Below are 12052 nucleotides of genomic sequence, written 5' to 3'. Positions count from 1 at the left end.
CAGGGCTGGCAGGAGCCTGGTAACTCATGTCCTCCACAGGATTCCAAACATGTATGTGGCCTCACCTTCACGCCTTTTACTAGGCTGGCCCTTACCTTTGTTTCCTCTCACAGGTCAAGTGCCAACTTTCAGCAACCTCCTGACCATTCCCTGCCCCGGGTCGCGTTAAGTGTCCTGTACTCCCCTCGCCCTGGACTTGTAAAGCAATACTTATCACTGTCTTAAGGCTTTAATGTGCCTGACACCCGCCACCAGACTGAGCTTGAGGGCAGGGACCTCACCTGGGAATCCAGGGAGCCTGGCTTGAGGCAAGTGCAGAGATGCCTGTGGGATGAATGATTGTGTGGTTCTGTGACCCCCATTCTGACCTTTGGCATGGAGGCTGTCAGATTTCTTTGCTCCTATTTCTAAACCAGCTCTGCCCTATCCCTGAATCAGGAAGAACTCCCAAGGGATGGGGAATGGTTTTGACACCTCAAAAAGTATTGATTAGGCCAAAGCTGATGTTCCTTGCAGCCGCCTTCCCCGACATGGGCTGAAGGTCCGGGGGCTGGGACTTGGTGTTTGACAGGACAGGTTACTGGGTCACAAGGAAGTGTTCTGGCACCACACTATAGCTGCTCCTCCCTGCAAGCAGCACCGACTTCTTAAAATCAAATGAAACCACGTTGGTTTTTGGCATTTATTTTGACCTCAAACATCCAGGGCTACTCCCACTTTATGCAGTTTGTCCTTGGCAGTCCTGTGGCCTGGGTTCTCAGGGGACAGGCTGAGCCAGCAGGGCTCCCTTAACTTCTGGATCTTTGGTGGGAATCCTGTCCCTTAACAGGTCCCCTTTTTCATAACTACTAGAAAGGACTTTGTATTCAAAATAATTAGCCACTGAAAGCTCTGGGGTGGGGGGCAGGTACATAACAAATGCCACAGGCTGGTTTCAGCAGCTGGTTTGAAATGCTGGCAACTCCTACCCAAATAAGCATAAGAACAACAATGTTTTCCAAAGACAGGTGGACATGCTTTGTGGAGGATCTGGTGTCTCACTGAGGCAGTCAGCAGGAGTTGTCAGAGTCTCCTCAACATCTCTGCAGAGGATGTGAGGCCGTGAGGTTTTCACCCTCCTCCAGTCCTTACAGCTGAACGCTGCTGCTGCTGCTGCGCAAGTTTAAACACCTGCAATTCTGGGCACCAAGAGAAACCAGAGGTGACTTCTTGGGATGGGCAGGCAGTCTGACATGGCAGTCCCAGCGGCCTCGGGAGACCTCTTGCCCAGACCATCTAAATGTCCAAACTCTGGGTCAGGTTGGTCTCTTCTCAGGGATGGCAACAGGTCAGACAGAAACCATAGCTTCGTTTAAATAACTTGACAACAAAAGCCCTTGCCTAGACATCCAGGGCCAGGGTGAATAACAGGCACAAGTTCAACAGGTAAGTAGCCTACCCACTGGCAGATCCAGAGCCTCACAGCCATCTTCATTGGGGTAACTGTGCTGGTTCCTAAGAGCAGATGGTCTGGGTTCTGGAATCAGAAAGGAATATTCAAGAGCTACTGGGTAAGTATCAGCAGGCCACACAGTGAGCTGAGGTTCTTAAGAAAGGCCTGTTCCTAATTTTTCTCCAGTCCAGTCCTGGTCAGCAGCGTCCTCAGCCTCTCCTGCCCTAGCCTAGTAGAAACCACAGCAGATAGCAAAGTTTGTCACTTTGGGTGATGGGCCAGCAGCCCCACAAGGGAGTAGCCATCAACCATAGACGTGGTGAGGCAAACCACAGGCAGGAGAATGCCTATATTGTGTCACAAGGAGGGGTGGCACTGAGTACCTTTGGTGCTGCTCAGTGGTATTTGTCCTCCAATGTGTTACTGAACCCAATCATTCAGAGGCATCGCTGATAAAAGTAGGCCAAAAAGATCTTAATTAGGAAAAAAGGGCCCCCCTCAACAATTAATGCTGGTCCCAGAGGCAACCTGCAAGCACTGGAGAACAGGGTGGTGTTAACAGAACAAAGTAGTCTCTCACATTTCCAATGACAAAATGAAAAGTCATGAAAAGCAGAATTACAAATGTCACTTTAAAACCCACTCTTCTAATGACCAGCCTGCTTCTGGCGCTCCCTCTTGCGTCCCAGGTGCCTCCTCCTCCAATGGCCGTGGGAGGAACTGAGGAATAATCGGTGAACAGCAAATGGAACAAACGCACACAATCTCTATTCCTAAGTCAAAAGCAAACAGAGTTGGGTATCTTCTCTAAGAAAAAAATTTCCAGTTGTGCCTATTGATTATTCAGTGGCCCCTCACAGACAGAAGGCTCCTTTCGCCTGCACTAAAGACAAGTGTCAACAGGGATAGTCCTGAAGCTGGCTGATCATGGAGGTACACGAACACCATGGCGTGTGCTACCGTCCAGCTCTGCTGGGGAAGAAACAGGTCTAGAAAGGCTGAGCGATGCACCTGAGGCCACCCTGTGGCTTGCTCTGCTACATCCCCACCCAAAGGTTTCTTTTCACCTGTATTCACAGGATAAAAATGTCCTCTCCCAGTACCGACTGTTATCTACACAGTAGGGGTCTGCATCCTTCGTACCAGGCCAAGTGGTGGAGTGGAAGTTCACTGGGGATCAATGTGAAGCATTATGATATCAGATAGCTCAAAGGCCAGGTGATGGAGGAGCTACAGCCATCTCATGATTCTAGCTATTTCCAAATTTTCCATGACAATCATCCCGGGTTTTGGTAACAGCACCGAAGAATAAAGCCTAGAACTTTGGCCTGTTCTGTTTATAAATAAATAAATAAAATGCAGGTCTGAGGTTGACACCCAGCTCCCATGGACAGTCTTCTTCCGGGGACACGGGCTCCTCCCTTCCCCAGACTCATGTAAACATGGGCATTGGCACAGATAGTGCTTAGTGCGAGAGCAGCAGCAGCTTCTGTCTCCAGGTTAGGAAAGAAACAAAACAGCCTTCAGTTTTTCTGACCAGCGGGTGAATGTCTCTTACTCTGCAGTCAGGAGAGGCTGGCAGGCCAGGCCTTGACTCAAGGGAGAAACAGGGAGGTCTTCAGAAAGTTCTTTGCTAGGATCTCCAGGTCTGTTCTAACACTTCTTACCTCCAGGGCTGGGAAACACATCTCCAGGTCAGAAAAAGAACCCAAAAACCTACTGCCATCAAGTCAATTCCAACTCAGTGGCTCTACAGGACAGAGCAGAACTGCTCCATAGAGTTTTGAAGGCTGTAATCTTTACGGAAGCAGATTGCCACATCTCTATTCCATGGAGCAGCCGGTGGGTTCAAACTGCCAACCTTTTGGTTAGCGGCTGAACACTTAACCATTGCACCACCAGGGCTCAGTCCAAGTCAGAAAAGACCACTGAAATCACATCCCTTTAAAAATGATGGCCTCGGGTACAGGAAGGCAGAGAGACTACACAAGGCCACAGCGAGTCAGGCAGAGCTGGGGCTGGAGTACACTGCAGGGCTGGGAGGCAAGGCTCATGGGTACTGCCCAAAACCTGCCCACATGTCACCAGGAAGGAACAGTTGAAACTGGGAGACCTCGTGGCTCCTGGAGTACTTCCGACACCTACACGGTCCTTCCATCCCTGGGACTGCAGGGAGGCGAGGGCAGAGCCTTGAGCATTTCACTGTCCAGGTAAGAGAGATGGGGTCTTCACTACGGAAGGCTGGGCCACCATTTTGTTCTGGGATGGGCAGGACATCATCCTCTCCTACCCTCTGCCTTCCTTCCTCCCTCTCTGCTTCAGCCCCACAACCACAGCCCCAGGAAGGCTTTCTGTAAGGTTCTTGGCTCCACCAAGCCCCTCCTGAGGGGAGGAAAGAAGGGAAGTGCTGCCACATGGCTCCACTTTAGGCCCCAGGCAGCGATGAAGAAGCAGAAGCAGCGGGAGGACTGGGTCCCAGGGTGGGGAACTCAGCAGGGGATCCAGCCTACGAGAGAAGCTGTAGGAGCAGCCTCCAGATGTGCACGGTGCCAGGCTCATTGAAGCCAGGCCCTGCAGGAGCAATGCTGGCCGCTAAGAGGAACACCTCACGCTGGCTGTTGATGGCCTGCAACCCCAGCTCCCGCTGCAGCTCCATCACGCTCATGGCCTCACTCAGGTCCTGGGGAAACAGAGTAGACAGTCAGAACAGAACAGGGCAACCATGTTTCCCAGCATGCTCCCACCCTTGGCATTCATAAAACAACTTGGGCTACCTAGGGAGCATCAGGCCCAATTCCCAGAGCTAGCCTCTGGAACCCTTGGTCTAAACTTGATACTCTTCCCTCATCTCTGACTCTCCTTTGTACCAAGCTCTTGTCATCCGTCATCAGCCACTCAGGTAAGAAACTGAGCACTTACTGTGTGTCAGGCACTGTGATGACAAAGCTTATGACCCTTAGAGTAATCCCACCTCAGTTCCCTAAACTCACCAGTGTGTCATGTCCCAGACAAGGGCCTTACTTCCCCCAGACCCTGGCTAAAGGAAAAAAAGGGGCCACTGTGTAGCATGGCTGGTGATGGTACATTTTATATTCTAACTCTGGCCCAAGATTAAAATGACTCATCTTAGAAGAATAATAGAATGTTTTGTAGGACCTAGCATATGGTCTCCTGTTGGTTCAAAATTGTTATAAGTTATAGTTTATAAACAGGATGATGATATAATTTATTGTCCCAACCAGGTACTTCTGAGACTCAGAGGGGACACTAGTAATAGTGATACCATAATAACGGCATAAATGGGACTGTCCTGGGCCAACAGGACATATGGTCATTATATTCATAAATGTTCGTCAAGTTTTTCCCGATAGGCAGGGGAAACCCGAGGTCAAAGATGTACAACCTCTGTCTAAGCAGGTTTGAAAGGTCCCACAGCTCAGGTCCCAAGAGCTATGACAGGGCTCTATACTGTGGCTGTCTCACAGGTGCTGAGAATGCCACCTAAGGTCTGTGATGCTGAGGGCTGCAAGGTCCAGGGCAGCTCCTGGTTCTGGCAGCAGTACAGTGTAGAGGTTAAGATCGAGAACTTTGAGAAGATCCAAGCTCAAGTTCTGGCTTTGCCACAAACTTTCTGTAACTTTAGGTACTTCTCCAGGTCTCAATATTTATAAAGCAGGGATAACAGCATGGGCTTCTTGTAGGACTTAGATGAGATCACGATTGTCAGGTGTTTAACACTGTGCCTGGCACACCACAGGCATGCAATACGTATTAGTTATTATTATGTAATCCATTCTACTTCTCCCCGCTTCCCAGTGTTGGCTCTCTGGTCTAAAGCCAGAAGTCACGAGGGCACAGCAGAGTAGAAAACACAGGTTTCAGAATTAGATACTTCCACTCCACCACTTTCAAGTATAACTTCGGGAAGATTACAAAATCTCTCTGAGCTTCGGATTCCCTACCTGTAAAATGGGGAGAGTATCCCATACCTTGTAGGATCAATAGAAACATATGTTGTTCAGCACCACACTAGGCACATAAAAACCAGCCACCTGCCATCGAGTTGATCCTGACTCATAGTGACCCCATGTGTGACAAGAGTAAAACTGTGCTCAATAGGGTTTGCAAGGGCTGATTTTTTGAAGTTGCCAGGCCCTTCTTCCAAGGCACCTCTGGGTGGACTTGAACCCCCAACCTTTCAGTTAGTCACCAAGTGCTTCATAATTATTTTTTTCATCTCTCCAGGGTGACAGATAGAGAAGCAGAGAGGAAGGAGGACAGAGATCAGGGATGAGGCCAGGGCATAGGCAGAGAAGGTGCGGACAGTATCTCAGCCAGGCTCACCAGGCCACGGGCCCGGGTCTGAACCCGAGTGCTTCCTGCCCTGCCCTGCCCAGGTGACCTGAGCCAGCCTCCCCATGGCCCTCACCTGCTTGTTGGCCACCACGACGACAGGCAGGTCAGGGTCCTTGTCTAACAGCTTGTGCAGCTCCTGCCGGGCCCTCTGCAGACGCAGCCGGTCAGCTGAGTCCACCACGAACACCAGCACATCCACTTCATTCACAAATTCCTTCCAGTAGAAGCGCAGGTTTTGGCTGCCACCAACTGTGGAGAGGCCAGGGGCCAGCTCAGAGCTGTCCTTGGCCCTGGCTTGCCGTACATAGTTCCACCCCACTTTCTGCTTCCTGAGGTGCCACCAGCCGGGGCAAAGAAAAGATCATAGGCCCCAGTGCCAAGCAGACCTGGGTTCAGCCCTGCGGGGTCTACTTGGGACAAGTCGCTGCCTTCAAGAACCAGTTCCCCTCCACACTAACCTCACCTGAGAGGCTGCAGTAAACTCAAAGATACCATATGCAACGTACTTGTCATAGAATTGCGCAATAAACGGTCCTCCCGGTATCTCTCTTCTTGGCTACCTTCCCTCCGGCCAATTTCCAGCTTCCTTCTGGGTCAGTGATAGCTGTGATCAGAAGCCAGGAGTCCCGGTGCCTAAAAGTCAGGACTCCCCGGTCCCCTGCCCCACCTGTGCCCAGCCCTCCACTTCTTCTCTCATTCAGCCTGGTCACCCCATTCTCTTTCCTTGGAAATGCCGTGCTCAATGGCTGCCCACATAGTGCCCTCAGCCTGGGGTGCCTTCCTGCTGCTTTCTGGCCCTCTGCAGTCCACACTGGTTGACCTGCATCACAGGGTTTCTAGTTCCACCTCTGACACTTGTGGACTCTAAGCTCTTTGAGAGTTAGAGCTATTTACTTCTGGATCCCCCAAAGCCCTCAGCACAGTGCCTAGGACACAGCAGGCACTCAACAAGTACTTACTGAGTGCTCGCTAGGTGCCAAGCACTGACCTGGGTGCTGATGCAGAGGGGAGCAAGGCATGCAGCAGCCCTGCTTCCAAGGCACTCCCCCCCGCCGCCACTCCCATTCGGAGTGGACGTAGCAATGACACATAAACACCTTTGAGAAAGGGAGGAAAGAGAACAGGAAGAGTGAAAGCAGCAGGGGCTGGTTTTGGAGTGGGTGGTCTGGGCAAGTCTCCCCAGTGAGGTGGCATGTGAACTGACTCTGGGATTATGAGAAGAAACCAGCCATGGAAGAAGCCTGACAGGCAGAGGGGAGAACAGGCTGGAAGGAAGAAGGCCAGGGTGGCTGAGGCACCACCTATGGGAGGAGGAGGGGTGTGCCCCGCGAGGCTAACTGTGGCTGCACTACACAGGTGCAGGCCGGGGAGGTTGTGGGTTCTGAGTGACATGATCTGACATGATTTTCTGGAGGATCCCTCTGGCTATCATGGGGACAGAAATGGAAGCAGGAAGACCGGTGAGGAGGTTGCTGCAGTGCTGAGGGGAGATGATGGTAGCTTGGACCCAGGAGGCACAGTTGGAGACAGGGAGAAGTAGACAGATTCAGAATCTAGTGGAGGATAAAGCTGAGGGAACTCGTAAAAAACTGGATATAGGATGGGGAAGGGGAAACATCATCAGTGAGTGCTGAATTCATTTGTTCAATCATCAACTGTCCACAAACGGCCCAATCTCCGCCAGGCCCCAGGCAGGGCATTGTGGGGTGCCACAGGGAAGTGACTGTTGTGGGGAGGTAGAACCCCCCAGGTCTTGATGGAAATGTATGGGCTTAATCCTGGCAGAGTGACCTACTGAGTTTCGACTGTTACCCATCAGGCCCTGGGTAACACTAAAATACCAATCCCCGCCTCCCACAGTTGGGGGTATCTATTGCCTGTTAGACTGAGAAGGCCTCAAGTGCAGAGGCCCCACATGACGTGTGTCCCTGGCACAGAGAGGGTACCAGGAAAAGCTTGTTAAAAGGACTAGAATTCCAGGCAACTATCAATGTTTGGAAACCCTGGTGGCGTAGCGGTTAAGTGCTACGGCTGTTGACCAAGAGGTCGGCAGTTCAAATCTGCCAGGCGCTCCCTGGAAACTCCACCCGGCAGTTCTACTCTGTCCTACAGGGTCACTATGAGTCAGAATCGACTCGACAGGAGTGGGTTTGGGTTTTTTTTTTTTTTGGATCAATGTTTGCTCCAACCAGGGAGGAAAGCAGCAGCTGTAGCCAAGTCAGCAGGGAGTGCTTGTGAACAAAGGAGTGGACCCATTTAGGCCAGCACCAGGTCCTCAGAGCCTGATCCACCACTTAGCATCTAACCAAACCCAGCCAGTCTCTGTGGGTCTGAGTGCCCTGAAGAGCAGGAAGTCCACTTGTCCCTGGGTAGAATACTCATACCCTCTCGATACCCTCTGCCATTCTCCTTCAGGAGCCCAAGAAGTCCTAGGGCTGAGGGCAGGGGGCTGCTCGGACCTTCCCTGATCACTCACAACAAGCTATCCCAGGTGCCTGTGTCTGGGGCCCTAGGGGCCAGAGATGGGTCAGACCTGTCTGTGCCCCAGGTGCCATGGCCTAGTCAGCTGGTATGTGGCAAATACCACAGGAGAAGGAGGCATACGGGCTCAAGGGTCCCAGTGGAGAAGCCCCTAACCTAGCCAGGAAAGTTATACTTAAATTAAATCTTTAAGACTAAGAAGCAGTTTACCACCAAAAGAGGACTTTTCAGGCTGAAGGAAGAACACATACAAGGGACAGGAGGTCAGAACAGCAAGCACCCCTTCAGTCCAAGTAGTGCAGCAAGGTGTTTAACAGGGAGGCCTTGGAGCCAGAGGCCTGATTTAAGGCTGGCTCCACCCTTTAGCAGCTGTGTGATCTTGGATAAATTATTTAACTTGCTGATTCTCAGTTTCCTCAAGTATATAAACTCACCATTTCTTGTTTTACCCTGTCAAGTGCTTGGCACATGGTACTGTTAGTATTTCAGTGTTAAATATGTAGATTTCAGTAGGGCTTGGGGACAGGCAACCAAGCTGGAGATGCAAGACCATGAAAGGCCCTATATTCCAGTATACAAAGCTTGGACCCTACACTGTGCCCCGGGGAGTGGTGGGAAGGCTTTCTCATACAGGGGTCTGTCCTGCTTAGGTCTGCATTTTGGCGCTATCACCCGGCAGAGAGCCCAAGTCTGGGGCCAGCTGAGGTGATGGGGGACGGGGTGAGAATCTGCTCACTCTCCAGCAGGTCCACCTGGAAGTTCCTGGTGGGCAGCCGCACGGAGTTGAAACCCCAGGTGGGGAAGTGGCCGTCCAGCGGCGGCTTCCCCGACAGCACGCGCAGGAATGTGCTCTTCCCAGAGCCGTCCAGCCCCAGCACCAGCACCTCGCGCTGCTCCAGTTCCTCCAGTGCCGGCTCCTCCTCCTCCTCGTCCTCGGGCTGCAGGACAAAGGTCAGGCTGCGACGGGCAACCTCCCGCCGGCCCTTCTCGAGGGAAGAACGAAGGCATGAAAGCGCACATCCCGTTCTCCACCCATTAAAGATCAGGCAGCACGGTCTGGTGGAGCGGGATGAGCACTGCCCCTGGAGTCCTGAATTTCAAACTCCACTCTTAGGGTTCTCCCTGAGGGACCTGGGGAAAATCCCTTCCCTTCCCTTCCCACAGCCTCAGCGTCCTCTGATAATCCCCACGTCTCAGGACAGCAGGGACGCGCGACTCCTTCGCTGGCCCCACGAGATGAAGGGCTTCTCCCGGCATTCTCCCGGCCGCGCGCGCTGCGCAGGCGTCGGGCGGGAGCGGGCTGGACCCGGTGCAGGCCCGGGGATCGCTGCCCGGACGTCCCCACCAAGCTCCTTCGCGCGCCAGAAGGCACCGGCAGGCGGGAGACCCTCAGTACCGCGGCGTCGCGTGGCGGAGCGCGCACACACACAAACGCGCTTACTCACTCCTCGGTTCCTCAACGACTGCTCGTCCGCGCGGGGCCTGCAGTCTCCGGCGACCAAGCCCCCGAGCCGGGTGCCCCAGCGCTCGCAGGGGTGCGGCCACATCCCTCCACCACACGCGCGGAGGCGCAGACCCTGGTCCACCCGCCCCCTTGGCGGCCCCCGGCCCGGCACTCACGTCCCACTCGGGGAGGCGGACAGGTTCCGCGCCCCACCAGGCCTCGCTCGGGTCCCAGCGCTGCTCCCGGTCGCGGCCAAAGTAGGCCTTCCAGAAGATGAAGAGCACCGAGCCGAGCACAGCTGCTGCGCCGCCCAGCGCCAGCACCAGGGGACCCAGCGGCCGCGGCGCCATGGTGCTGGGCGAGGGCTGCTGACTGCACAGGCCAAGCCCGCTCGCAGAAAATGGACCCGCTGCGACTGCTGCGGCCGCGCCCACCTACACACCCCCCAGCCCGGCACTACAAGCCCCACAATGCACTGCCGCTGTCTCGACTGGCCGCCCGAGACCCCGCGGCGGGGGTGAAGGGTGCAGGCGGGCGTGCTGCCCCTCCTCCCCCGCCCCCTCCCCCACGCACTCCCTTTGTAAGGTGCTGTGTGAATCGCCGAGGCTGTGCCAAGAATGATGGAGAATGAAAGACGGAATGATATTTGCTAGCATCTACCAAGCACTTGCTGTGTGCCAAGGGGGTTAACTCACAGCCTTTCTCGGTTACCCCCTACAACAATACCTCCAAGAAGAGGTAACTGAGACCCAGGAGTTAAGTAACCTGTGCTAGGCCACACAGTAGTGCAGTGGTGCAGCCTGCATTCAGTCCCAAGTGATCTTTCTTCAGGGAATCCCTCCACCCTGGGATGAGGTTCAGGCTTGCTCAAGATTGCACAGCTAGGGGGTGACAGGTTACAGAGTGGTGGAGTGGCAGATCCAGGACCTGAACCCAAGCCCCTGACTCTCCGCCCCTCTGCCACCCTTGGCTGCTTCCCGGATCCCAGGGGTTCTGCTCTCTTGGGGGCCTGGCTACAATGATGAAACAGGCAGGGGCAGGAGTTAGTTTAGAAATGACCACCTTGCACTCGGTGACCCCCATTGATTGCCAAGACTTCAGGTATGGCCCAAGAAGAGGAGGAGAAATGGCCTGAGGCACAGCAGTTGAGTTCCTACCACCCTGTAGAGGGTGAGTCTGGATGGTGTGTGGTGTGACAAAACCGTTTTGATTCTCCTGGAATCCAGATTTCTGGGTTCATGGAATTGGGGTGTCCCACCCAGGCCACCTGCTCTTAGATGTCCTTTTGAACCTTGAGCCATTAAGAAACTGTTTCCCTAAAGTCACCAAGTACAACAATAGCCTAATAAGCAGCTTAGCGGAGATAATTTTGCCTCAGGCATTGGGCTCTTTTGGAGAGTTATCTGTGTGGAGCCAGTTTCCAGGAGCAGGGAACCCAGGGTCTGACTGGAAAATGCATGGTGTGTCCTTTGTGAGTCTGTTTCTCCACTCCAACTGCCTGGAACCCTGCATGTGTCCTGATGCTATCTCCTGTAAAGTTAACATGACAATGATCTATATAAGCCATCTTTACTGTCCCATTTTCAGAGCACCTTCCTGATAAGTTTGGGTTGAAGACGATTGATTAGAATCATATCTGCTCACAAAAAATACACTAATTTTTGGTGTTTCTCTTAAGAATTTAGGTTTTGACAGGGGTGAATGCGTGAAGAATAGCCTAAAGCCCCAGCAGTGCCTAACACGGCCCCAGCATATTATCACTCCTCTCCAGACTTCGAGAAAGAATCCTTTCAGTGCTGGGTTCCTCTGTACCCCTGGGCTCTGAGGATCCAGCCTTCTCTCATCTTGACTTTTTACTCATATTGTTTTCTTCCAGTGTTGATTCTTCCTTTTTTATTTCTGTACTAACACTTTGGGGAGTGGGGATATTACATATAATTTATTTGGGAGGTGATGCCAGGAGGGAGGGGGAGGGAATAAGGAAAATAGGACAGGGAGAAAGGAAAAGCTAGTGTTCAGCATCAGGGACACTGCTGTAGACCCTGTGAGCTGAATTCCATTGGGACCTCTGAGAATTCTGCTCAGAAGGACAGGAGCCTCTCCCCATTGGGTGAAGCTTGCCTCTGTTTCTTGATGTGTTTTTACTGTAAGCCACCCCAAGCCATCCTCTACAGCCAGGTAGGATTAATGTAGAAATAAATAAATTACAGAAACTTGTCTTTCCCCTCTGGCTGCCACCTTTCTCTCCTTTCTACTGCAGTCGTGCTTCTTGATATAGTAGTATGCACTTCCCACTTCTCACTTGATGAAAACAGATCTCACTGGGGTCTCCAACAAAT

The 12052-nt window shown here is 52.8% G+C and overlaps 1 protein-coding gene across 1 annotated transcript; it reads right to left on the bottom strand.

Annotated features, from left to right (window-relative positions):
- Positions 1-21: 21 nt before the first annotated feature.
- On the bottom strand, positions 22-10136 carry ARL10 (ADP ribosylation factor like GTPase 10). Its single transcript, XM_049874369.1, has 4 exons — positions 9890-10136; positions 9006-9207; positions 5862-6037; positions 22-4112 (listed from the first exon to the last, which is right to left on the bottom strand). Exons 1-4 carry the CDS (start codon positions 10061-10063, stop codon positions 3939-3941), a joined length of 726 nt encoding a protein of 241 aa, XP_049730326.1. The 5' UTR covers positions 10064-10136; the 3' UTR covers positions 22-3938.
- Between the last annotated feature and the right edge of the window lie 1916 nt (positions 10137-12052).

This window comes from Elephas maximus, chromosome 2 (assembly GCF_024166365.1).
Source record: "Elephas maximus indicus isolate mEleMax1 chromosome 2, mEleMax1 primary haplotype, whole genome shotgun sequence".
NCBI lineage: Eukaryota > Metazoa > Chordata > Mammalia > Proboscidea > Elephantidae > Elephas > Elephas maximus.
This window is presented reverse-complemented; position numbering and strand designations above follow the sequence as displayed.